Source organism: Squalius cephalus (assembly GCF_949319135.1).
Source record: "Squalius cephalus genome assembly, chromosome: 8".
In the NCBI taxonomy this organism is placed as follows: Eukaryota; Metazoa; Chordata; class Actinopteri; order Cypriniformes; family Leuciscidae; genus Squalius; species Squalius cephalus.
In genome coordinates, this window is record NC_137129.1 from 38,177,573 (window position 1) to 38,203,747 (window position 26,175).

The window sequence follows — 26,175 nt, forward strand, 5'->3', positions numbered from 1 at the left end:
AACATAGAACGAGTGCTCGATCACGTGCATGAGAGGAGAGTCTGGTGGTTCGTGGTCTCTGATGTGCTGCTGCAGGGCAAAGACCGCACAACAGGGGCTGCACATTGTTCCGAATGGTAACACCTCCCATTGGAAGACGCGTGGTTCAGATGTCCTCTGCATGTCACGCCACAGGAATCGTAGGAGTGGTTTATCACTGGGCAACAAGCGGATCTGGTGGAACATCGACTTAATACCCAGCTAACAATTTTAGGTTATAAGAACGTTTCCGTAACGTTCACATTAAGTTATAAAAACGTTATTTCTGAATGTTCTAGAAATGTTCAAAGCGTCCAGTTTTTTAGACGTTGTATTAAAGGGGGGGTGAAATGCTATTTCATGCATACTGAGTTTTTTACACTGTTAAAGAGTTGGATTCCCATGCTAAACATGGACAAAGTTTCACAAATTAAATTGTACGTTTGAAGGAGTATTTCTGTGCCAAAAATTGTCCTTCCGGTTTGTCACAAGTTTCGGAAAGTTTTTTTCGAGTATGGGTCTTCGTGACGTCATCTGGGGCGGAATTTCCTTATATGGGTCCTAAGGGCACTTCTGCCGGAAGACCGCGGGCGCACGCGCACTCGTAGACCAGAGCAAGAGAGCGAAAGCAGTACGCCATCAAAGTCGTAGTGGGAAGTTCGGATCATTTTACTGACTCGGATCTTTGAGTCTCGTTCAGCAAAATGAACAAATCTTTTTTTGAGTCATTTCGTTCATTTCGTTCATTTCAGCAGAATATAATTAAAATTACATGTTAAATAGCCCAACACATATAGGACTTGTGAAAATGTTGATTACATTTGTAAAAAATAATAATAAGAATTATAAGAAACTGAAATGTTTAATTAATTGATTAGTTGTTGAGTCTTAAGTTCAGGCTATTGCAGTTTTAGTTCATCTGACCTCACCTCCTGATCCGAGACGTTCTTTCTTTTGCAACTTCATATTTATCACGTTTGTTCTCCTCCTCTCGTGTCTTCGGGTTCGTGTCGAGACGTTAGTTGTCGACTCGTCTATGTCTGACTCTGATCTGGGCCGGGCCGTGTGACACATGTCCGGTCCGGACTCCGGTAACAGAAATGATTAGTTCATCTCTCGAGTCTTCGGGTTCGGGTCCGAGTCTTTCGTTCTTCCTGTCAGTCCCATAGAGGCTATGCTGTCAGTAACGGAAACAGAAATGATTAGTTCATCTCTCGAGTCTTCGGGTTCGAGTCCGAGTCTTTCGTTCTTCCTGTCAGTCCCATAGAGGCTATGCTGTCAGTAGCGGAAACAGAAATGATTAGTTCATCTCTCGAGTCTTCGGGTTTGAGTCCTTCGTTCTTTTGTCACGTGACTTGTCACCGTATTGAACACTAATTCACAAGCTTTTTACAAACAAGCGCGTAGTTTTTTTTTTATTATTATTATTTTTTTTACTCTTACAGTTACATGATGTGTTTCTGTTCTCAAGATTATTTTCTATAATATTGAATGTGATATTTAAGAGTTGGTTAATGCAAAGCTTTATCCATATGATAGGGGAAACCACTTTGATGAGACTTGTATACAGTGGATTATAATTTTCAGTTAATTTCATAAACATATACAAATATGGGAAATATATTGACTATTCAAATCTAACTTCACAAATTCAAGTCAATTAGACTATTACTAATTTTGTATCATTTGTATTTTATTTTTCTCTATTGAGTTGTTATATTATTAATGGAATTATTATTATGGAATTCAACATTTTATATGTTGAAAAGATTTATTGACATCAAAGAGCCAATCATCTCCGCAATGGCTCTCACTAATGCATCTCTGCCAACCTTGTCGCCAGACGAATGGGAAATGTGCAGAGAAATTGTGGATATCATTCATCCTTTTGAGGAGGTCACTACCGAAGTGAGTGCAGAAAAGTAAGTATTTTTAAATACATTTTTTTTGATTAACATTCATATCAAAACCACATTTTAAACTCTATATCTCTTAATCATGCATGTATTTCTAGTATGTGTAATACTGATTTTGGCTTTGTTATATGTACAGTATGTAAACAATTGTACTTTTTTGTAGGTTTGTGACTGCCTCCAAAATCATATTGATGACTAGAGGTCTTCAGAGGATTGTTGCCCAGAATCAAAGGAATCCTCAAATTTCAAAGGAAAAAAACTAGTGGACACCCTGATGTCAGAAATGACTAGAAGATTTGGCAGAGTGGAGCTCATTGAGAAGCTTGCGGATGCAACTTGATTGGATCCAAGGTTCAAAAAGCAAGCCTTTGTCAACCACCAGGCAGCCGAAGACACAGGGAAAAGGGTTACAGCAGCTGCAGCAGCTATTAACCCAACTCACACTGAAGAGGAGCATCCTCCAGATTCTGGTGCGTCTTCCAGTGCAGGGGCCATGTTTTGGGAAGACTTCGATGAGAGGGTAGCAAGCTTGAGGCCTTCTGCTACCACTTCAACTACATCAGATGCTATGGTGGAGATGCGGGCCTACTTTGCGGAGCCACTCTTAACCCCCTTAAGAGTGGCTCCGCAAAGTAGGCCCGCAGCTCAGCGCCGCGCCACGCAGCGCCACGTCTTTTAAATTCAAACACATTATTCTCTATGAGAGTACACACACCGGCGGCGTCTGTCCGCGGCGCCCAGCAACGGCTCAGGACCGTGTTCAAAATCCTGCCGCGCAACAGAGCGCCATTTACATAGTTTTATATTAAATTTACATTTATGTGTCTCATATCGTAGTTAATGTATATACGGACTTAACCCCGTGCTGCAATATACATTTAGTTTTAAATTTATTTACAAAAATCAGAAAATTGCTGATGCTAACAGATTTTCAGATGAGAGTTGTCCTAGACATGGCGCGGCGCTGAGCTGCGCGTCCGGTGTGCGACCCACTTTACCCCGCACATCGGACCCTCTGGCATGGTGGAGGAGATGTTCAGCTGTTTATAAAAGCCTTTCTGAGGTCATGAAGGCTAGACTTTGCATCGTGGCCACATCTGTACGGAGTATTTTCTAAGATGGGGCAGATTATCTCAGACAGAAGAAACAGGCTCAGCCCAGCCAAGGTCCGGGAGCTTGTTTTTTTTAATGCAAACATTCAAAAAAAAAAACATTCGAAAACATTCTGTGGCTTTATAGTGTTCTTTTAATTTGTATTTATTTTTATTTAATTTGATTTAATTACTTTTTGGATGGTTATCCAATGTGTTTTAAAGCTTTGTTGGCAAAAAACAACAACAATAAACAAACAATAAACAACCAGTCAAGAATGTGTACAGTGTTATAATAAGCTATGTACAAAGGTGTAGGTTTCAAACTTTTTAGGTGATTTATTATGGACAAAAAACATAGTGAATGACTCAAAAATATACATGAATCCAAAATACATAACACTTCATTTAAATTTTTTAAACTGATTTTTATTCATTAATAACACAAGGACAACAAAATAATATAACAACTCAATAGAGAAAAATAAAATACAGATGATACAAAATTAGTAATAGTCTAATTGACTTGAAGTTAGATTTGAATAGTCAATATATTGCCCATATTTGTATATGCTTATGAAATTAACTGAAAATTATAATCCACTAGTCTCATCCAAGTGGTTTCCCCTATCATATGGATAAAGCTTTGCATTAACCAACTCTTAAATATCACATTCAATGTTATAGAAAATAATCTTGAGAACAGAAACGCATCACGTAACTGTAAGAGTAAAATAATAATAATAATAATAATAATAAAATAACTACGCGCTTGTTTGTAAAAAGGTTGTGAATTAGTGTTGAATACGGTGACAAGTCACGTGACAAAAGGACTCAAACCCGAAGACTCGAGAGATGAACTAATCATTTCTGTTTCCGTTACTGACAGCACAGCCTCTATGGGACTGACAGGATGAACGAAAGACTCGGACTCGAACCCGAAGACTCGAGAGATGAACTAATCATTTCTGTTTCCGTTACTGACAGCATAGCCTCTATGGGACTGACAGGATGAACGAAAGACTCGGACTCGAACCCGAAGACTCGAGAGATGAACTAATAATTTCTGTTTCCGTTACTGACAGCATAGCCTCTATGGGAACCAATAACCTTATTATGTAGTGATTATAAACTTCTTACTTTAGTGTACGCAAATCGCTTAAAGCATGTAATTGGAAAACTTATCGAAGAGTATCAATCAGCTTTTATAAAGGGAAGATATATTCACAATCATATTCGTCTGATTCTAGATATGATTGACTACCAATCATTCATTCAATCAGATAGTCTTGTTTTATTCATAGATTTTTTCAAAGCTTTCGACACTGTGGAACATGATTTCATGTTTACGGTGCTCAAAAAATTTGGATTTGGAGAAGGGTTCTGCAAAATCATAAAAATGTTTTATAATGATATTTATAGTTACATCTCCCTCAACCCTGGAATGACACCAAAAATTAAGATTTCGCGTGGTATTAGACAAGGTTGTCCTATCTCACCAAAATTATTTATTTTATGTACACAAATGCTAGCATATCTAATTGTAAATCACCCTCAAATTAAAGGAATCACCATTTTCGAGTATGAATATCGAATAAGCCAATTTGCAGATGACACAGTAATCTTTTTAAAAGATAAATCTTTAATTGGAAAAGCCCTAGATATAATATCAGTTTTTTCCAAAGCTTCAGGATTATGTCTAAACCTGAAAAAATGTGAAATACTATGTCTGCATCCATGTGCTGAGACAAATATAGACTCCATACCTGTCAAAACTGAACTAAAATACCTAGGATTAATAATGTCTAAAGATAGAAATAAGACAGAACAACTAAACATTGAAGGGAAAATAGAGAGTATGAAAAAATCTCTTAATCATTGGCTCATGAGAGATCTCTCTATTCTTGGCAGAATCCTATTAACAAAAGCAGAAGGTTTATCAAAATTAATATATCCTTGTCAATCTCTTTATGTCCCCCCAAAAATGATTAAAAAGGTAAATTCAATCATTTTTAATTTCATATGGAAAAATAAGACACACTACCTTAAAAAGTCTGTGATGGTTAAAGACTATAAACATGGTGGGCTGAAAGCTGCTGACTTTGAATCCACGATAGGTGTATTAAAGTTGAACTGGGTTAAAGCTTATTTGACACAACCAAATTCCATATGGTTCCACATACCAAAATATATTTTCCAAAATGTTGGTGGATTAGAATTTTTGTTAAGGTGCGACTTTGAAATAACTAAACTACCAATTAAACTGTCTGACTTCCATAAACAAATATTGCTCTACTGGAAAATGATGTTCACACACAACTTCACACCGCATAGCTCCACCTTGTGGAATAATAGAACCATACTAATTAACAGAAAGACACTATTTAAACAAGAATGGTATGATAAAAATGTTCTATATGTTACGGACTTGATGGATAAAAATGGCGATCTGTTGCAGTTTAATTCCTTTGTCGAAAAGTTTAATTTAAAATGCTCTTATAGAGAATTTAACCAAATCAGTAGAGCTATTCCACTTCCCTTAAAATTTATGATTAAAAATATCCTCACAAATTCAAATGTGACTGTTAAAATGCCTGAATTAAAAATTGGTGAATTGAAATTTGGAGAAAGAAAATGTAATAACAAAATACTTGGAAGTGTGTTTAAAGAGAAACTATTCTATGATATCAAAAAGCCAACGAAAATAAAGATAACAGATAATCAAGTTACATTAACAAAGACTTGTTGTAGCTATCTTAAATGGCCAATTTCACCCAAGGTAAAAGAAATTCAGTTCAAATTAATAAATAATATTTATCCTGCTGCTGAAACCCTAAGGAAAAGGTTCAATTTTGAAGTTAATCCGTGTGTTTTTTGTATGACAGAACACGAAACAATTGAGCACCTTTTTTTCTCTTGTTCAGTCACAAAGGGGTTTTGGAAGGATGTTTATCGATGGTTAAATATTGGGATCAACAACTCTTTGTTTAACAAATTTCAGGTGATGATATATATGGATGGTCTGTCAAAAAAGGTATCTAAAATGGTGAACATTATTTTCATTATGGGGAAGTATCATATACACAAAAATAAGTGGAATAACAGCAAGCCCAACATAAACTGTTTTAAGAATGAAATTAAAAATTATATAGCATCTCTAAAGGTGTTATCGGAAGAAAACCAGTCCATAATTGAGTTATATGAAACAATGTCAGAGTCTCTTGCTCCTTGAGTTACAGTCCTATGTTCTTAAACACGCTTGAAGCACTATGTTGTTTGTCAGCCCCTGTAATTTTTTAAATTTTTTATTATTAATATTTTTTTTAATTTTCTTTTATCTTACTTGTTGATATGATGTGAGTTTGTACTGTTTAAAATGCGAGCACATGTTTTTTCCTCAAACGAGTTCTTGATGTGAATTTAAGTTTATATGACATATTGTAATATTGAAAATAAAGCTAAAAAAAAAAAAAAAAAAAAAAAAAAGCCTCTATGGGACTGACAGGAAGAACGAAAGACTCGGACCCGAACCCGAACTCGAGACTCGAAAGATGAACTAATCTTTTCTGTTTCCGGCCAAGCAGACAGATCAGAGTCAGACACTGACGAGTCACTGACCCATATGTTGCGTAATGCGCATGCGCGGTCAACACAAAATGAACGAATCATTCTCCGACTCCGATCGACGGATTTGCAGATCGTCTAATGCTTAAGGATGCACGCTCAAACGCAGAACAGCGGCACCACTGAAACTGTTTCAGAGGCTCCTGGGGCATATGGCATCCTCAGCCGCGGTTACGCCGCTCGGATTGCTTCATATGAGGCCGCTCCAACACTGGCTCCACGATCGAGTCCCGAGATGGGCGTGGCAGAGCGGCTCGTGCCGGGTCCAAGTGACTCCGCACTGTCGCCAAACTCTCAGCTTGTGGTCGGACCCTTCGTTCCTGCGGGCAGGTGTTCCCCTGGAACAAGTGTCCAGGCACTCTGTGGTCTCCACGGATGCCTCTACCACCGGCTGGGGGGCCACGTACAACGGGCATGCAGCTTCAGGTCTGTGGACGGGGCCTCAACTGCATTGGCACATCAACTGCCTCGAGTTGTTAGCAGTACGTCTTGCATTGAGCCGTTTCAAAACGCTGCTACTAGGCAAGCACGTACTGGTCCGTACGGACAGCACTGCGACCGTTGCGTACATCAACCGCCAAGGTGGTCTACGCTCCCGCCGCATGTCACAACTCGCCCGCCATCTCCTCCTCTGGAGTCAGAAGCATCTGAGGTCGCTTCGTGCCGTTTACATTCCGGGCCTGCTCAACCGTGCAGCCGACGAGCTCTCATGGCAGCAGGTGCTACCGGGAGAATGGCGACTCCATCCCCAGGTGGTCCAGCTGATTTTCAGGCGCTTCGGGACCGCTCAGGTAGATCTGTTTGCCGCCCCGGACACGTCTCATTGCCAGTTGTTCTATTCTCTGACCGAGGGGACCCTCGGCACGGATGCTCTGGCACACAGCTGGCCCCGGGGCCTTCGCAAGTATGCGTTTCCCCCAGTGAGCCTTCTTGCACAGACCTTGTGCAAAGTCAGGGAGGACGAGGAGCAGGTCTTGTTAGTTGCGCCGTATTGGCCCAACCGGACCTGGTTCCCGGAACTAGTGCTCCTCGCGACAGCCCCTCCCTGGCCCATTCCTCTGAGAGAGGACCTGCTCTCTCAGAGACGAGGCACCCTATGGCACCCGCGTCCAGACCTCTGGAAACTCCATGTCTGGTCCCTGGACGGGACGCGGAGGTTCTAAGTGACCTACCCCCTGCGGTAGTTGACACCATCACTTCCGCTAGAGCCCCCTCTACGAGGCGCCTCTATGCTTTGAAGTGGAACCTGTTCGTTGACTGGTGCTCCTCTCATGAGGAGAACCCCCGATCTTGCTCGATCAGAGCCGTGCTTTCCTTCCTGCAAGAAGGGCTGGAGCGAAGGCTGTCTCCCTCCACCCTTAAAGTGTATGTTGCCGCTATTGCCGCACATCACGATGCTGTTGATGGTAAGTCTTTGGGAAAGCATGACCTGATCGTCAGGTTCCTGAGGGGAGCGAGGAGACTGAATCCTCCTCGCCCACTCTCTATACCCTCTTGGGACTTGTCTCTGGTCCTTTCGGCACTTCAGAGACCACCCTTTGAGCCTCTGCAATCAGCTGAGTTAAAAATTCTGTCCTGTAAGACAGTACTCCTGGTTGCATTGGCCTCTATCAAGAGGGTAGGGGACCTGCATGCATTTTCGGTCGACGAATCGTGCCTAGAATTCGGCCCGGATAACTCTCACGTCATCCTGAGACCCCGGCCCGGATACGTGCCCAAGGTTCCTACCACTCCCTTCCAGGACCAGGTAGTGAACCTGCAAGCGCTGCCTTCGGAGGAGGCAGACCCAGCCCTGGCTTTTCTCTGTCCCGTTCGCGCTCTGCGTCTGTACGTGGACAGAACGCAAAGCCTCAGGACCTCAGATCAGCTCTTCGTCTGTTACGGAGGCCAGCAGAAAGGGAAGGCTGTCTCCAAGCAGAGGATGGCCCACTGGATAGTGGATGCCATCGCCTTGGCTTACGAAGCCCAAGGCGTGCCCTGCCCGCCTGGGTTGAAAGCCCACTCCACTAGGAGTGTCGCTTCTTCCTGGGCGCTGGCTCACGGCGCCTCGCTGACAGACATCTGTAGAGCTGCGGGCTGGGCAACACCTAACACGTTCGCTAGGTTTTATAGCTTACGTGTTGAGCCGGTTTCTTCCTGTGTGCTCGCTTCTACTAGCCGGTAACACAGAAGTTCCCGCTCTAGTGTCGGCTTGCTGCGCCACTCCCTTCCTAGGAACGGATACGTGCGCTTTTTACTCCAGTCGAGTTCCCCACTTGGCGAACCCTGTGAGTTCCTCCGCACCCCTTCGGCAGTCGGACGTTGCGGAGCGTCCGACGCCAGGCCTAGTGCTCGTATGCTTGTGTAACTTGTGCTAGGCTGGGTTCCATATGTGGTGATCCCTGCGGCGATCCCATATGTGTATTCCTCCACGACCAGCTCCCTGCGGTGAGCCCGTGTCTTCCCTCGGCAGAGTCTGCTCTGCCGTCACTGTCGGTGTAGTCTCCCCCTTCGGCTGGAGCCACCCCAGTGACATTCCATATGTCGCACTGCCCCTTCGGCCAGTCCATATGTGTATTCTCCACATGTTACCTCCCTTCGGGCAGGATGTGGCTCCGCAGCGTTCTTTCCCCTGGAGAGGTACGCTTTCCCAGTGTTATCCAAGAGTTCCGCTGTGTGGGGTATAATGGAACAGCAGTTGAACTCCCTCTACGCAGGTCTTCCGCCCCAGCAGTTGGGGGTCTGAGAGTCTTGCGTAGGGCGCTGGATGTGGCAGCAACCGTGGCGTTTTCCATGGGATCCCAATTACATCGTCACGTCGACGTTACGTCGAACGTGAGCGACTGAAAGGGAACGTCTCGGTTACTGATGTAACCCTCGTTCCCTGAAGGAGGGAACGGGAGACGTAACGTCCCGTCGCCACCGTTGCTGACCATCGCTGCATGGCCGTCACAAATCTCGGCTCCTCAGCGAAAAACAATGTGTGCGTGCGCCCGCTTCCTGTTTATACCCGCGCGGCGGGGCGGGGGCGCGTGACGCGATTCACGCACGCCAACTTTCATTGGCTCGTTCTGTAGACACTCGAAGTTGATAGGGCTCCCTGAAGTGATCCCAATTACGTCGTCACGTCGACGTTACGTCTCCCGTTCCCTCCTTCAGGGAATGAGGGTTACATCAGTAACTGAGACGTTTTCTCTTTGACTGTAATTGACCCTTCAATCAACCTCTTTAAACTACATAATATTTATTGATCCGTTCAAAGAGTCTTGTGGACACATCTGATCCTCACAGGTAAGAGATAGAAATATAAGAGAGATTGTGCTGAACAGGTTTCTAATGGAAGTGATCTGGTTTAGTAGGTTTATGTCAAACTGGAATAAGTTGAACAGAACCAGGTTTAAGCATGTCAAATACTCTATTTTAGGTGTTTACTGCACTGAAATGGTATCAGAACTGTATTAAAATATGCCAAATGATTGACTGTAAAGCAAAGTTTGGTGTTTCTGTCATTTTGTTACATGACAGAAAGACTAAAGAAACAGGAAGTAAATTGCAGATTCACAAAAATAACACCACACAGGCATTAATAAACACCTAATGGATCAGGTTATGTCAAAAACTCAATTTCGACCAAAAGTGGAGATAGAACCTTATAATTCTAAGCTCACGAAATCACATTTATATAAGAGGATTTTAAAAACTAGCCTACACCAATTCATACAATAGGCCTATATCTCTTAATTTTGAGGGGGAAGGTTATCTTTCCTTTAATATGAAAAGCAGTTCTTAGTTCAGATTGTTTTGGAATTCCTTAAAAAGGCATCAAGAGAGGAAGAACAATGGCAGAATCTTCCTCAGCATCACAGAAAACTAGAGAAACCAGGAGAAGGAGTATGGATGATCCTCCATGTGAGTCAATAACACAATTAAATCTCTTTTATTTTATCTTCTTGAAAGTAGCCACCTGCTGTATAGATTCAAGCTCTTCACATTCAGGACATTCTTTCAATAAGTTTTTCACTTTACACTATAGGTGATTTATCTTCATCATTTCTCTCTCCAGCGATGTCTTCCTCCAGCGGTCCACTGACTGAGGAGCTTCAGTGCTCTATATGTCTGGACGTGTTCACTGATCCAGTCAGCACTCCATGTGGACACAACTTCTGCAAGACCTGTCTGAATAAGAGCTGGGACAACAGCCAGACCTGCAACTGTCCATATTGTAAAGAAACATTCAAGCACAGACCTGATCTCAAGATTAACACCACACTCCGAGAGCTCGTAGATCACTATAAAAAGAAAAGTCCTGAGAAAAAAGCTGAAGTTCTGAAAAAAGCTGAAGTTCTGTGTGACTTCTGTGAGGAAAGAAAGCTGAAAGCCCTGAAGTCGTGTCTGGTGTGTCAGAGCTCTTACTGTGAAACTCACCTGGAGCCTCATTTGAGAGTGGCAGGTTTAAAGAAACACAAACTGATCAATCCTGTGAGTAATCTGGAGGACTATATTATATGTCAGAAACATGAGAGACCTCTGGAGCTGTTCTGTAGAGATGACCAGACTATCGTGTGTGTGTCCTGCACTGACGGAGATCACAAGAACCACAACACTGTTTCTTTAGAAGAGGTATGTATTAAATACTAACAATAAAACAATAGTACACCCATAAATTAAAATACTCACATTACTTACTCACCCTTATGTTATTCTATCAATCAAATTTTGTCCTTTTGAGATAAATGATCTTGAGTTACTTTTAAGGCCAATTCACACTGCACCGACAGACATAGACCAACGCCAACAGTCACCAGATTACAGCACGTCACTTCTCAAACAATCTAATTCTGAATCAGCATGTGCAATCAGCGAAAACAAGCTCTGATAGATGGCAACAGACTGCAATAGGGGAAACACACTGTTCCAACAAAACCAGACGAAGTGTCTGTCGGTGTGGTGTGTGAATTGGCCTTAAAAAGTCCTGTAACTGTCAGAACTCTCCAGTCCAAAAAGAGCATTAATTGAGATTAAACTGCAAAAACAACTTATGAACTTCTTTCTGTGTCAGACAACTGAATAAAAAAAACAAAAGGAAGTTGAATAGATATTATTCTTCTTAAACATCAAGAGAAAATAATGATAAGAGCAAAATGTAGTAAAGTCTGTCAAAACTTCTGCTTGGCTGTGTGTAGAAGCTTAGAAACGATCGACTAAATTTTATTCCAGATCCCTGAAGAGTTCAGTCAGTGTGGTTTGAACAGCATATTTCATTGCTGATGGTTTATGAAACTGATACATTGATGCAGCTTTGAAAAGAGGCTATTATTGACAGTTAGGGGCTTCTCTACTAGACCAGACTATAAATCTACAGCACATGTGTCAGAACAACAAAGTGCTAAACAAAAAAATACGCTGTTTCACATGTGATTGGCCATTTACATTCAAGAATACAATATAGAATTTTTTTACTTATGTAATCATAAATGTGTGTGTGTGTTGTTCTTTATTTATAGACTCAATTGATGATCCAAGACACACAGCAGATGATCCAGGACAGAAGCAAGAAAATTCAAGACGTCAAACACTCAGCAGAAGTCAGAAAAGTGAGTGGTTGTGGGTGGTTATGGGAGTTTGTTAGTTGGTTTCTTACTGGACACATCATTAATTAGGGGTCAGGCACCTCCACACACATCCACTGGACACTAGGTGGCACTATAATTAGTACATTTGTGCTTTAGTTCAGAACTTCAGTACTATAAAACTTTGAGTTGAAATTCTTTTTTTCCATGGGGTTGCTACAACTGAAAAACTCTTTTAAGGGGGACCTATTATGCCCCTTTCCACAAGACGAAATATAAGCCTCAGGTTTCCCCAGAAAGTGTCTGTGAAGTTTAAGCTCAAAATACCCCATAGATCATATATTATAAATCATGCACAAGGCACGGGTCGGGTATTGGTAAACATAATGACCCCTCACGGCTGTCAACGTTTTTTGTGCCTGTGATTCATGTCTTCATGTCACTCCGCAAGTAGTCCATTCATTTGTCATGATGGAACTTCATTCAAAGCAGAGCTCCACCAAAGAGCCTCGTTGTGGAAGGTTATCTAAAGTGTGCTAATAATTTTGGACATGTAGGGCGAACTATTTATTTTCTTAGCTGAAGCCGACAACGGGACAAAATAAATGTAATGAGAGACATGGTTAGAAAATACTGCCTCTAGAGCCAGCTGCACAACGAGAAAATGTCATAGCATGATCAGAATAGCCTACGGAAGCCCTGAACCGCAACGAAAAAAAAAGGAGAAAGAAATCCGTAAAAAAAAAAAAAAAAAAAAATCTATCATTTTGAGATTAAAGTCGAAACATCGTGATGTCTATCAGCCATCGCGATGGACGATGGCATCGTCTATCGGCCCAACCCTATTGTGAATGAAATTCAACCATGGTATCCTCAGTGGGTCAGATGCTATATGGAGACCCTCATATTCATTGGTACATCCAATAACAACATTTGTAATGTTTTTTTTTTGGCACAGACATTGTATATTTGCAGCTGCTACAGCAAGGAAACAGAAATGGCGGACTGTTGACGCTCACTCAGGGCGGGATCTAATAGGGCAGATAAAAAAAGGAGTTGGTGGATTTTACCATTATAGGCTGGTTGTTTACACACACTGTGGACGCACATCTGTGTTTAAACACCTCATAAAAGTGAATTTTGCATAATAGGTCCCCTTTAAGACTGCAGGCGTATCATCAATTAAGTTGTAATGTATTTTCGTCTTTTTTGGATCAAATGCTAACATATTCTTCAGATATTACTTGGGCAATTCAACAAACATGATTGCCAACAGCCAATCAAATTTCAGAAGCTTTAACGTCATATCAGAATGGCTGACATGAGCCATTGGTGCTTGGACCCGATTATCTTAATAACTAATCATTTGTTGACTACTTTGGCTCCTAGAGAAACACAGAGAAGGTGAAAGCAGCTCTTGTGGAGCTCTTCGCTGATCTCATCCGCTCCATTGAGAGATGTCAGACTGAACTGCTGGAGATGATGGAGGAGCAGCAGAAAGCAGCAGAGAAACAGGAGGAAGAGCTCATTGAAGAGCTGGAGCAGGAGATCACTGAGCTAAAGATGAGAAACACTGAGCTGGAGCAGCTCTCACACACTGAAGATCACCTCCACCTCCTACAGGTCAGTCAACATCTCTCTGATCAATGATAATGCAGTATATGACACCATAACACTCTCCATGCTGAAGGATTTCTCCTCTCTCCTGCTGTAGATTTACTCATCCCTGTGCAGCTCTAGAAACACCAGGAACTGGTCTGAGATCAGTGTGAAGACTGATGAGAGTCTGGAGACTCTGAGGAGAGCTCTGACTAAACTGCAGGACTCTCTACAGGAGAAACTCACGCAAACTGGTACAGCGATATCAAATGCACCGTACAGATACATATATTTATCATCTTTTAATATCAGGACTCTCAGGCATTCAGAGTGAGACTCACAATTGTGGAGCGAAGAGGACACAGACACAAGACAGACAGATAGGACAGAGAAGGTTACTTTTTATATGAAACAAAGGCTTTCACATTTTGAATATTTTATTATGGAATTTAAAAAATAAGTACCGTTTTTTTATTACCGCTCTTAATATGGCGTGACGTATTGCTGTCGCCTTAGTTCAAGTGGCACATGAACCGATCATCTCTTCCTCTTTATTACTAGTTACAGTACAAAATAAACATGAATGAACATCAGAGGGTGTTGAAAGAACCAGTACAACTTACTGAAATTGATAATTTCTTATGTAATCGCTCAATCATATAATGTCACATAACATTTACCTCAGAAAAACCATTCAATCTCCATAAACTACAGTTAGCGAGAAAATGCACTCCAGGATCAAAAAAAGCTCTGTTACATATAAATTATATTTTTATTTATATATAACTTTATTTATTTATCAAATTAACATGTAGTACTATATATCCATATACAGTATATATATATATATATATATATATATATATATATATATATATATATATATATATGTGTATAATGGATATTGAAATCGAATCCCTTTCCACAATTCTCACTCCTAGCTGAACTCAAAAGTTGCTGCCCTGTTTTATATAGTAAGAGTGTGTGTGCGTACCTTTAGCTGACAGTGAGTTAGCTTGAGAATAACTTGGGTACATGATACACTAATGGACGTCATTATGTTACATTACGTCATTACAATTATCTTAAAATTATTATATTAATTATTAATTATATTATTAATTATAATAAATAATTAATTATTGTAAATAAGTTTGACAGTTTTCAAAAACAGTTTGATATGAAATTTAAGGAATTTATCTAACCTTAACAATAAATGAGAGGGAGACGAGAGTTAGTAGTTACTCCAGCGCTCCTCTGTGTTTTCTGAGGATGCTGCAGTTGTCATGGTAACTCTACTCTCTCAACTGCCACCCAGAATTGTTTTATATACATAAAGAGAAATAGACTTTTAATAGAGATATTTTAATAGAGATTATTAAAAATTAAATATGTAAGGGATAATGTAGAGCGAGGCGGTTGTTATAGTGAATACAACCCCAACAGGCTGATCAGGACCCCGACGCGAAGCGGAGGATGACAACCAAACTCGATGTTCACATTATTATCATCAGCTCACAGTTCTTCTTGAAGAGGGCCGGTCATTTTTAGCTCTAATTTCAGAAAACATATAAAACTGTTGAGAGAAACATTAATATTCAATTAATCAGAGATTGTTTGTCCTTTCAGTTGTTTCATCTATGTATTTGGTGAATATATTTCCTAAGGGTTTCCATAAACAGTTGTGGGCAAATCAGTTTAGCAGAGAATGATTTTAAATGTTTCACCAAAACCACAAAAGCAGGAAATCTAATGAATAGACATCATGTGTTTAAGAGGCAGATTTGATCTTCATGAGAAGAGGGATGTGTGTGAAATATCAGGCTCTAAAAACACACTCACATTGATCAGATAAAACATGATGTTGTACACAATTCTTTAAATATAACCTTAAACCTTGTCTATAATTCAACACATAAATATGTCAAAGATCTGATGGTGTTTTATTGTCATGTGTCTCTACAGAACTGAAGAGGAGACAGCAGTATGCAGGTACAGTGTGCTGTCTGCACTACACTAGATTACATTCAGATACTCACAGCTTCATCACTGACCCACAGTATGATTAAACACTGATTACATATTACAAACATCATCACTAAAATCTGTATTAAGTTGTGATTTATATTGTCTGTTTTCTCAGTGGATGTGACTCTGGATCCTGATACAGCTCATCCTGAACTCATCCTGTCTGATGATGGAAAACAAGTGAGATGTGGAGACATTAGACAGAAACTCCCAGACAAACCAGAGAGATTTGATTACTGTCACTGTGTCCTGGGAAAGGAGGGATTCTCCTCAGGGAGATTTTATTTTGAGGTGCAGGTGAAGGGAAAGACTGAATGGACTTTAGGAGTGGCCAGAGAATCCATTAACAGGAAGGGATTGATCAAACTGACTCCCAGTAATGGATGTTGGACTGTGGCTCTGAGGAATGAGAATGAATATAAAGCCTGTGCTGGTCCTGATGTCTCTCTGTGTGTGAGAGTGAAGCCGCAGCGGGTCAGTGTGTTTGTGGATTATGAGGAGGGTCTGGTCTCCTTTTATGATGTGGAGTCCAGCTCTCATCTCTACTCTTTCACTGATCAGTCTTTCACTGGGAAACTCTATCCATATATTAACCCATCCTTAAACCATGGAGATAAAAACTCAACTCCACTGATCATCACACCTGTCAAACACAATAAATGAATTTACAGCCCTAATATGAAATACTTGATGAAAATAAAGATTAATGTAATTAATGTTTAAAAACATAAAAAATGTATGTGTTCTTACTCAAAGGATGAGAATAATGTGTTGCTGCTTTTCATCAAAGTGATTCAGCATCTGAATAAAGACATTCATTTCTTTGTACTTTTTTTGTTGTTTCTGTTTTATTGTGTCCAATATTATGATTACCTCTCCTGTAACATATTTCTGAGTGTGTTTCTTACATTTCAGGTTCACAACCATAAATCAGTGTCATCAGTTTGATTTGTACATACAATTCACACACTTTAGGTGGCTTTATAAACATGTTAAGATGAAATTTAAAACAGATATTTTATATATAAAATTCAGTAGATATTTATAGATATTTCATTTTTACAGTATATTTATTCACAGTTTACAGTAAAAGAGTAAAAAAAGCTGCGTTAGCTTGAGATACGAGACGTGAGAGGTTCACCTGTGCATATGTATAAATATGAATGGGCCTAATTTAAGCAACTATTTGTGAATTGTTAGTGGAATGAATGAAAAAGATACAAAGAAAGTTGAAAAAATCTTACAAAGGTGATAAAGAATAAAGATAAGAGAAAAATCAAGTCCAAACACCACATTATTGGAGCTCGCCATAAAAATTATCTCTCATATTTATTATCTTCTTCTGTATAAAACTTTGGCGCATAACTCATCCCGCAGTGTTTGTCATTGACCCATGAATGAGGTGTACATCAAATTGTGTGGATTATTGAGGAGAGGTGAGCTAAGACTTTTATAAGCGATTGAGTGAACGATGTTCGTCCGGCAGGCAAAAAAGTGGGCGAATACAATCCCATAGACTTTACATTGTGACAAATTTTGACGGGTCATATATCTGAGCGAGGATTTCATAGAAATGTGTAGGTTATCACATTTGAAGAGGCTGACAGGCTCGTAATGGGGTGTAAGTTGAACCCCTGGGCCTGGGATGTAAGAGGTGCCCAAAATTGCCCAGAGACACACTATGGTGAAGGACGGCCCATGAAACAGACGATCCAAATCCTACTATGGTAACTTGCATAGGAATTTTGCATCACAGTGTCATAGAGACAAGGGGGTGAGCTCATTTTACTCAGGCAACCAATCAGTCTCTCATTAAGCAAAGATGATTAAGGATCATCATTAAGCTATCAAGCCACACCCTAGCAACCATTTAGAGCACCCTAGCAACAAGTCCATAGACTTCCATTGAAAGAAATATCTTCGGATAGAAGCGTCATAGAAATATGAGGGTGGGCTTGTTTGACTCGGGGCAGCAAACAGCCATTCACCAATCACCTTCAACACTTCCTAGCTACGCCGTAGCAACCATTGTTGAGCACCCTAACAACCCAAACCCAAAGAGTTTTATCTTCAAATCTAAATGTCATAGAGGGATTGCGGTTGGTTTATTTCATTCATATTGACAAGCAGCCTGTGGAGCATCATCATTGGCAGCTGCCAAGCCACTGCCTAACTACCATACATGTAGAGACCTGCGGGGGACGGATTTTCCCGCCCGCTCCCGTAAGATTTTGTCCCGCAAAAATATGTTATTTTCTCCCGCTCCCGCCCGCAACAATCAAGTTTCGTCCTGCTCCCGCCCGCAAAATCCTGCGGGTAAACGTATAAGTAGTTTTTTTTTTTTTTTTTAAATACATTGCATGTTCTGCCTGCTACTCTGTTATTTTTTTCCCTTGCTCCCCTGTTGAATATAAATTTAAAAAAGAAACGGAAAATAAACAAATGTTTCGTTTTATTTGCGTTTAATTCAATGGATGAACATGAACAAGGAACTTATGCAGTCAGTAGCGGATACAGAATTGATACTGTAGACTCGAGAGATGAACTAATCATTTCAGTTTCCATTACAGAGCCTATAGAATGTTGCGCATGCGCGGTCAACACAAAATTAACGAATCAATCTCCGAGACAACTTGGTAGTTCCGAGCTGTAATTCCTGTCTTGTGTTCTTCTTGTCTTGTGTGGACTTTTGTTATTTCCTAAAATTGTTGGTACCTGAAAAAAGATTTTCTCTTAAACATTTTTCTCTTAAATAACTTGAAAGTGACATCCATATTGTTAAGTCCATATTTTTGCTTCAACTGAATATTTTTAATAATAAAGCAAATTTAAAAATGGCATGATCAAAAATGATGGACCCTGGCCTTAACCTAATATTTTGTTGAGCAATTTTTAAGTGTCTTGTGGCTCTCAGTGAGACTTCTGCACATTTCAGCAGGTAGTTTGGCTCATTCTTCCTGACTAAACTGCTCCAACTTTCTCAGGTTTGAAGGGTGTCTTTCTCCAGACTAAATGTTTCAGCTCTTTACATAGATGTTTGATATGATTCAGTTCAGGCCACTTCAAAATATTGTGTGTTTTTAGCTGTGTGTTTTAGTCATTATCCTGTTGGAGGACTCATGACGTGCCACTGAGCTTTCTGATGCTGGCCATATGTTTCTCTCCAGAATGCCTCGATACAGTCTTGATCTGATTGTGTCTTGCACAGTTTCAAGATGCAGCAAAGCAGCTCAAAAACATATCCAAGCTTCCTCCATGTTTCACAGCAGGTATTGTATTTTTTTCTTTGAAAGATTCATTTTTTTGTCTGTGAACATAGAGCTGATGTGTCTTTCCCCAAAGCTTTAGTTTTTTTTTTCTCATCTGTCCAAAGGACATTCTCCGAAAAACCGAGTTTATTTTTTCATTCTTCCTTTCTTTAATGTGCTGCTCCATTTCTTCAGGTTCTCATATCTACTGTAAGTACATGTTAAAGTTTGTACTTTTGTTTTTTAATGCTCCATAACAGATTTTTCTTTAATATTTCATTCATATTTTCTCCTCTCCATCTGTCAAAATGAAATTACATGCAAATCAATCAGCTGCAACATTTTAAATCAGAATAATTTCAGCATCTGAATAAAGAGTATTCATTTCTATGAAGGGATTACTGACATTCTTTTATTGCTATAAAAAAATATGTAAACTGGGCAGAATTTGTCCTGGAAACTCTTAACAATTGTCGGCAAACAATCACGCTTCAGTAAGTCTGCTGATATCTCTTCTTCATGACCTGAACTGATAGAAACATCAGTCCCAATACAAACAGACACACATGAACCAAACACACTGAATACAGGGACAAATGTCAATGTGTGAATACAGGAGGAGCTCTGACATCACTGTAGTTCAGAGAAAGCGAAACTAACGACAAAATGGACGCCTGAAATGATCAACCTCTTTAAACAAAATAATATTTATTGATCCGTTCACAGAGTCTTGTGGACACATCTGATCCTCACAGGTAAGAGATAGAAATATAAGAGAGATTGTGCTGAACAGGTTTCTAATGGAAGTGATCTGATTTAGTAGTTTTATATCAAACTAAAGATCAGGTCTGACTGAGATCAGGTCTGTGCTTGAATGTTTCCTTACAATATGGACAGTTGCAGGTCCGGCTGTTGTCCCAGCACTTATTCAGACAGGTCTTGCAGAAGTTGTGTCCACATGGAGTGCTGACTGGATCAGTGAACACGTCCAGACATAAAGAGCACTGAAGCTCCTCAGTCAGTTTAGTAGTTTTATATCAAACCAGGTTTAAGCATATATAATACTCAACTATTTTAGTTGTTTACTGCACTGAAATGGTATCAGAATTGTATTAAAAGTAGGCTATGTAATTTGATTGGTTGTAAAGCTAAAGTTTGGTGTTTCTGTCATTTTGTCACACGACAGAAAGACTAAAGAAACAGGAAGTAAATTAGCTGCAGACAGAAACCTTAAAAAAACATTTCATGTACTTAAAACCAAATAAGATAACACTTAAAACATAAAAAAATCTGTTAATTTTGAAAAAAGAATGTTTTTTTATCTCTACTTTTCCTTTCTTATAAACAGCAGTTTTTTTTTTCTGTAAAAAGACATGAAGAGAGGACGAGCAATGGCGGAATCTTCCATAACATCAGAGAAAAGACAAAAAAACAGGAGATGGAATATAGATGTTCCTCCATGTGAGTCAATAACACAATTCAAATCTATCTTGTATTTTATGTTCTTGAAAGTTGATTCAAGCTCTGTGCATTCTGGACATTCTCTCAACAAGATTTTGACTTACTTGTGCAGGTGATTTATCTTCATCATTTCTCTCTCCAGCGATGTCTTCCTCCAGCGGTCCACTGACTGAGGAGCTTCAGTGCTCTATATGTCTGGACGTGTTCACTGATCCAGTCAGCACTCCATGTGGACACAACTTCTGCAAGACCTGTCTGAGTAAGTGCTGGGACAACAACCAGACCTGCACCTGTCCATATTGTAAAGAAACATTCAAGCACAGACCTGATCTCAAGATTAACAACACACTCCGAGAGATTGTAGATCACTATAAAAAAAAAAGTCCTGAGAAAAAAGCTGAAGTTCTGTGTGACGTCTGTGAGGAAAGAAAGCTGAAAGCCCTGAAGTCGTGTCTGGTGTGTCAGAGCTCTTACTGTGAAACTCACCTGGAGCCTCATTCGAGAGTGGCAGGTTTAAAGAAACACAAACTGATCAATCCTGTGAGTAATCTGGAGGACTATATATGTCAGAAACATGAGAGACCTCTGGAGCTGTTCTGTAGAGATGATCAGACATGTGTGTGTCCGATGTGTGACGTGACAGACCACGAGAACCACAACACTGTTTCTTTAGAAGAGGAGAGTGAAGAGAAGAAGGTAAAAGTTACTAGCTACTTTAAGGGCTCAAATCAAGAGAAAACACATGATTTAATCCTGTGAAATAAAAGCTTATTATGAAAACAATTTTGCATAGTCCCTCAGAAGACAGTAAATCTCTGTTATTAAATGTGTCTGTGTTGTTCTCTGTCTGTAGACTCAACTGATGAAGACACAGAAAGACACACAGCAGAAGATCCAGGACAGAATCAAGAAGATTCAAGACATCAAACACTCAGCAAAAGTCAGAAAAGTGAGTTAAATTATGCAATTCAGTTTTCTTAAATATTTACATCAGTAAGTTCAGAGAACTTTTCAATGTTTGTATCTTCTGTGTTTTACAGTGACTCTTTCTACAGGTTACATCGTTTCACCAGTTGATAGAATCTACTGAATTTTTCACAATCTTTGATTGAAAATCTTTTGAGAGAATCATCAATCTTCATTGATTCGGTTTAATACTTGTTTAAACAAAAGAGCGAAACAAACATGGAAACAGTCCTGTATGTGTTGCTTAGACATGTTCAGCAATTGTTTCTGCTGCAGTTTTGTTTGAAAGTTACTAAACTGGCAAAGCAAAAATAGACAAAACTGTCAATATTGTGTCTAAGTTACCGAATATTAAATTTGTGTTTAGTGAATTGCTGTATAAAGGCGATATATCGCAATCATGATTACGTGCTGCTTTTTTATTCGTTTTTACTTTGATCACTTAAAGCAGGGTTCACCAATCTCGGTCCTGGAGGGCCGCTGTCCTGCAGAGTTTAGCTCCAACCCCAATTAAACACACCTGAACCAGCTAATCAAGGTCTCACTGGCATACTAGAAACTTTCAAACAGGTGTGTTGGAGCTGGTTGGAGCTAAACTCTGCAGGACAGCGGCCCTCCAGGACCGAGATTGGTGAACCCTGATTTAAAGTATCGCACATGATACAATGAAGTATGAGTAGTAACATTGATTCTTGTCTTAACAAACACAACTAATAATGTGTTGATTGACCCGGTTGAGCAGAGAAACACAGAGAAGGAGAAAGCCGCCCGTGTGGAGCTCTTCACTGATCTCATCCGCTCCATTGAGAGATGTCAGACTGAACTGCTGGAGATGATGGAGGAGCAGCAGAAAGCAGCAGAGAAACAGGAGGAAGAGCTCATTGAAGAGCTGGAGCAGGAGATCACTGAGCTAAAGATGAGAAACACTGAGCTGGAGCAGCTCTCACACACTGAAGATCACCTCCACCTCCTACAGGTCAGTCAACATCTCTCTGATCAATGATAATGCAGTATATGACACCATAACACTCCCCATGCTGAAGGATTTCTCCTCTCTCCTGCTGTAGATTTACTCATCCCTGTGCAGCTCTAGAAACACCAGGAACTGGTCTGAGATCAGTGTGAAGACTGATGAGAGTCTGGAGACTCTGAGGAGAGCTCTGACTAAACTGCAGGACTCTCTACAGGAGAAACTCACACAAACTGGTACGACAATATCAAATACACCGTACAGATACATATCAAGTCAAGTCATCTTCATTTATATAGCGCTTTTAACAATGTAGATTGTTTCAAAGCAGCTTTACAGAGATAAACGTATAATTTATGGTAACAGAGATTGTTTTGGCTTTATAGCGGTTCTTTAATAAAGTTATTTTCCAGCTAAAGTTAGTTTTGATTGACTTGCTTACATCGCAAAGATCACTTGTTATTAAATTAGGGGCCGCTAAGATGACACCATTCTCTCTACACAGACTTTAAATGCGAACCTGGGATAAACGCTGATGGCGTTCACATGCGCATTAAGAATTGGTTCTATAGTTATTTGCGTTAGAATTTATGTGCGCAGGTTTGGAATTCCCTACAAACCAAGCCTAAACAAAGTAATGATGCCTTGTAAAATTTTGATACAGAATTTTGTTTTATTTTATTTTATTTTGTCACTTTGGGGTAGGTATACAATAGACGTGAAGGACTATAATGCGTTAAGAGCTTGCTTAAGTACTGCGGAGCTAAACCATTTAGTGCTTTGTAAGTAATCAGCAATATTTTAAAATGTATACAATGTTTAATAGGGAGCCAATGCAGTGTTGACAGAACCGGGCTAATATGGTCATACTTCCTGGTTCTGGTAAGGACTCGAGCTGCTGCATTTTGAACTAGCTGTAGTTTGTTTATTAAGCGTGCAGGGCAACCACCCAGTAGAGCATTACAATAATCTAGTCTTGAGGTCATGAACGCATGGACTAATTGTTCCGCATTTGTCAATGAGAGCATATGGTGTAATTTAGATATATTTTTAAGATGGAAAAATGCGGTTTTACAGATACTAGACACGTGACTTTCAAATGAAAGATTGGTATCAAAGAGCACACCCAGGTTCCTAACCGACAACGAAGACTTAACAAAGCAGCCATCAATTGTTAGACAGTATTCTAGGTTATTACGTGTGGACGTTTTTTGTCCAATAATTAGAATCTCTGTTTTTTCAGAGTTAAGTAGTAGGAAATTACTAGTCATCCAATTGTTTATATCAGCTATGCATTCTGTTAATTTAGTGAATTGGTACGTTTCATCTGGGCGTGAAGAAATATAGAGCTGAGTATCGTCAGCATAACAGTGAAAACTAATGCCATGCTTCCTAATGATATCTCCTAAGGGTAGCATGTACAGAGTGAACAGCAACTGTCCTAGTACTGAGCCTTGTGGTACGCCATACTGAACTTGTGATCGATAAGACATCTCTTCATTTACTGCTACAAACTGATAATGGTTAGATAAGTATGATTTAAACCATGCTAAAGCAATTCCACTAATGCCAACATAATTTTCGAGTCTATTGAAAAGAATGTTGTGGTCGATAGTGTCAAATGCAGCACTAAGATCGAGTAACACTAATAGCGAGATACAACCACGATCGGATGATAAGAGCAAATCATTTGTAACTCTAATGAGAGCTGTCTCGGTACTGTACGGTCTAAATCCTGACTGGAAATCCTCGCAGATATCATTTCTTTCTAAAAAGGTTCATAGTTGTGAGGATACTGCCTTTTCTAGTATCTTTGACAAAAAGGGTAGATTCGAGATCGGCCTATAATTGACTAATTCTGTAGGATCAAGTTGCGTTTTTTTAACAAGCGGTTTAATCATAGCCAGCTTAAATGTTTTTGGTACTTATCCTAGAGACAAAGATGAATTAATGATATTAAGAAGAGGATCTATGACCTCTGGAAGCATCTCTTTCAGTAGCTTAGTTGGTATAGGGTCTAACATACATGTTGTCGATTTAGATGATTTAACGAGTTTAGTAAATTCATCCTCTCCTATAGCAACGAATGAATCAAATTTTTCTTCAAGGAGACTACAATGCACTTCCTGACGTGATACTGTAGTAGACGGTTGCATAGTAATAATTTACTCCCTGATATTATCAATCTTGTTAGTAAAGAAGTTCATAAAGTCATTACTGCTGTGCTGCTTGGAAACATCTGGGGTTGAAGATTTATTTTTCGTTAGTTTAGCCACTGTTCCAAATAAATATCTAGGGTTTTGTTTATTTTCTTCAAAAAGGGTTGAAAAATAAGCAGATCTAGCAGCTTTTAAGGCCTTTCTGTATGCAATCGAACTCTCTTTCCATGAAATGCGAAATACCTCTAGTTTTGTTTTCTTCCAGTTGCGCTCCATTTTTCTGGCTGCTCTCTTAAGGGCCCAAGTGTGCACTTTGTACCACGGCGTTAGACTATTTTCTTTAATCTTCTTTAAAGCGCAATGGAGCAACTGTGTCTAAAGTGCTGGAAAAGAGAGAGTTAAAAGTTCTTCAAAGTTATCTGGGATGCTGAGATGATGAAACTGATTAGGAAGATTATTAATAAAGCAATCTTTAGTGGCAGAAGTGATAGGTCTAACATATTTGTAACACGGAGTCAGCTTTGCAGCCTTGGCTAAATGAAGTTTACACGAGACTAGATAATGATCTGAGATGTCAACGCTCTGCTGCAGAATTTCATCGGCATCAACATCTATTCCATGTGATAATATTAGATCTAGAGTATGATTACGACAATGAGTAGGTCCTGACACGTGTTGTCTAACTCCAATAGAGTTAAGAATGTCTTTAAATGCCAATCCCAATGCATCTTTTTCGTTATCTACATGTATATTAAAATCACCAACATTTATTACTTTATCTGCAGCCAATACTAACTCTGATAGAAAATCAGCAAATTCTTTGATAAAGTCTGTATGGTGCCCTGGTGTCCTGTATACAGTAGCCAGCACAAATGTTAAATGTGATTTATCATTTACACTATATATTGTTACATTTAGCAACAACACTTCAAAAGAATTATATTTAAAACAAGACTCCTCAGTAATTCTGAAGATAATTCTATAAATTACAGCAACACCTCCCCCTTTGCCTTTCAGACGAGGTTCATGTTTATAACAGTAATCTTTGCGGGGTGGACTCATTTAAACTAATATAATTGTCTGGTTTTAGACAGGTTTCTGTCAAACACAGCACATCTAGATTATAGTCTGTAATCATATCATTAACAATAAGTACTTTTGAAGTAAGGGATCGAATATTCAGCAACCCGAGCTTTATCATTTGTTCATCCGAATTATATCTGTTTTTTATTTGTTGAACATCAATTAAATTTTTACCCTTGAATGGGTTTAGGAGTTTTTTTGTATGTCCTAATTCGGGGAACAGACACAGTCTCTATAGGATGATATCTAGGTGAAAGAGGCTCTATGTGATGGGATTTATCTGACCTTGGTGACGTGAGGCCGCTAACAGACGGTCGGTTAAGCCAGTCTGTCTGCTTCCTGACCTGAGCCCCAGATTGTCATGTTTGAGCTCTAAGACTATGTGCCATATTACTAGAGAGAAGAGCAGCACAATCCCAGGAGGGATGAATACCATCTCTTTTCAACAGGTCAGGTCTGCCCC

The 26,175-nt window shown here is 39.7% G+C and overlaps 1 protein-coding gene and 1 long non-coding RNA gene across 2 annotated transcripts in view; both read left to right on the forward strand.

Annotated features, from left to right (window-relative positions):
• The window catches only part of LOC307163596, a 30,775-nt gene extending 20,295 nt beyond the window's left edge, over nt 1–10,480 (forward strand). Inside the window, exons 2-3 of the long non-coding RNA XR_013822107.1 lie at nt 9,893–9,919; nt 10,448–10,480. This is a non-coding gene — a long non-coding RNA (uncharacterized lncRNA). The remainder of the gene's footprint in view (nt 1–9,892; nt 9,920–10,447) is intronic.
• Nucleotides 10,481–10,515: 35 nt separating this feature from the next.
• LOC307163334 (uncharacterized protein) overlaps nt 10,516–26,175 on the forward strand; it is a gene marked incomplete at its 3' end in the record, with an annotated part of 38,287 nt that continues 22,627 nt past the window's right edge. Inside the window, exons 1-12 of the mRNA XM_079879368.1 lie at nt 10,516–10,537; nt 10,692–11,248; nt 12,133–12,222; nt 13,588–13,821; nt 13,913–14,051; nt 15,763–15,789; nt 15,941–16,385; nt 19,800–19,828; nt 20,677–21,230; nt 21,388–21,483; nt 22,243–22,476; nt 22,568–22,706. Coding sequence (XP_079735494.1) covers nt 10,522–10,537; nt 10,692–11,248; nt 12,133–12,222; nt 13,588–13,821; nt 13,913–14,051; nt 15,763–15,789; nt 15,941–16,385; nt 19,800–19,828; nt 20,677–21,230; nt 21,388–21,483; nt 22,243–22,476; nt 22,568–22,706 — 2,560 coding nt within the window. The 5' untranslated portion in view covers nt 10,516–10,521. The remainder of the gene's footprint in view (nt 10,538–10,691; nt 11,249–12,132; nt 12,223–13,587; nt 13,822–13,912; nt 14,052–15,762; nt 15,790–15,940; nt 16,386–19,799; nt 19,829–20,676; nt 21,231–21,387; nt 21,484–22,242; nt 22,477–22,567; nt 22,707–26,175) is intronic.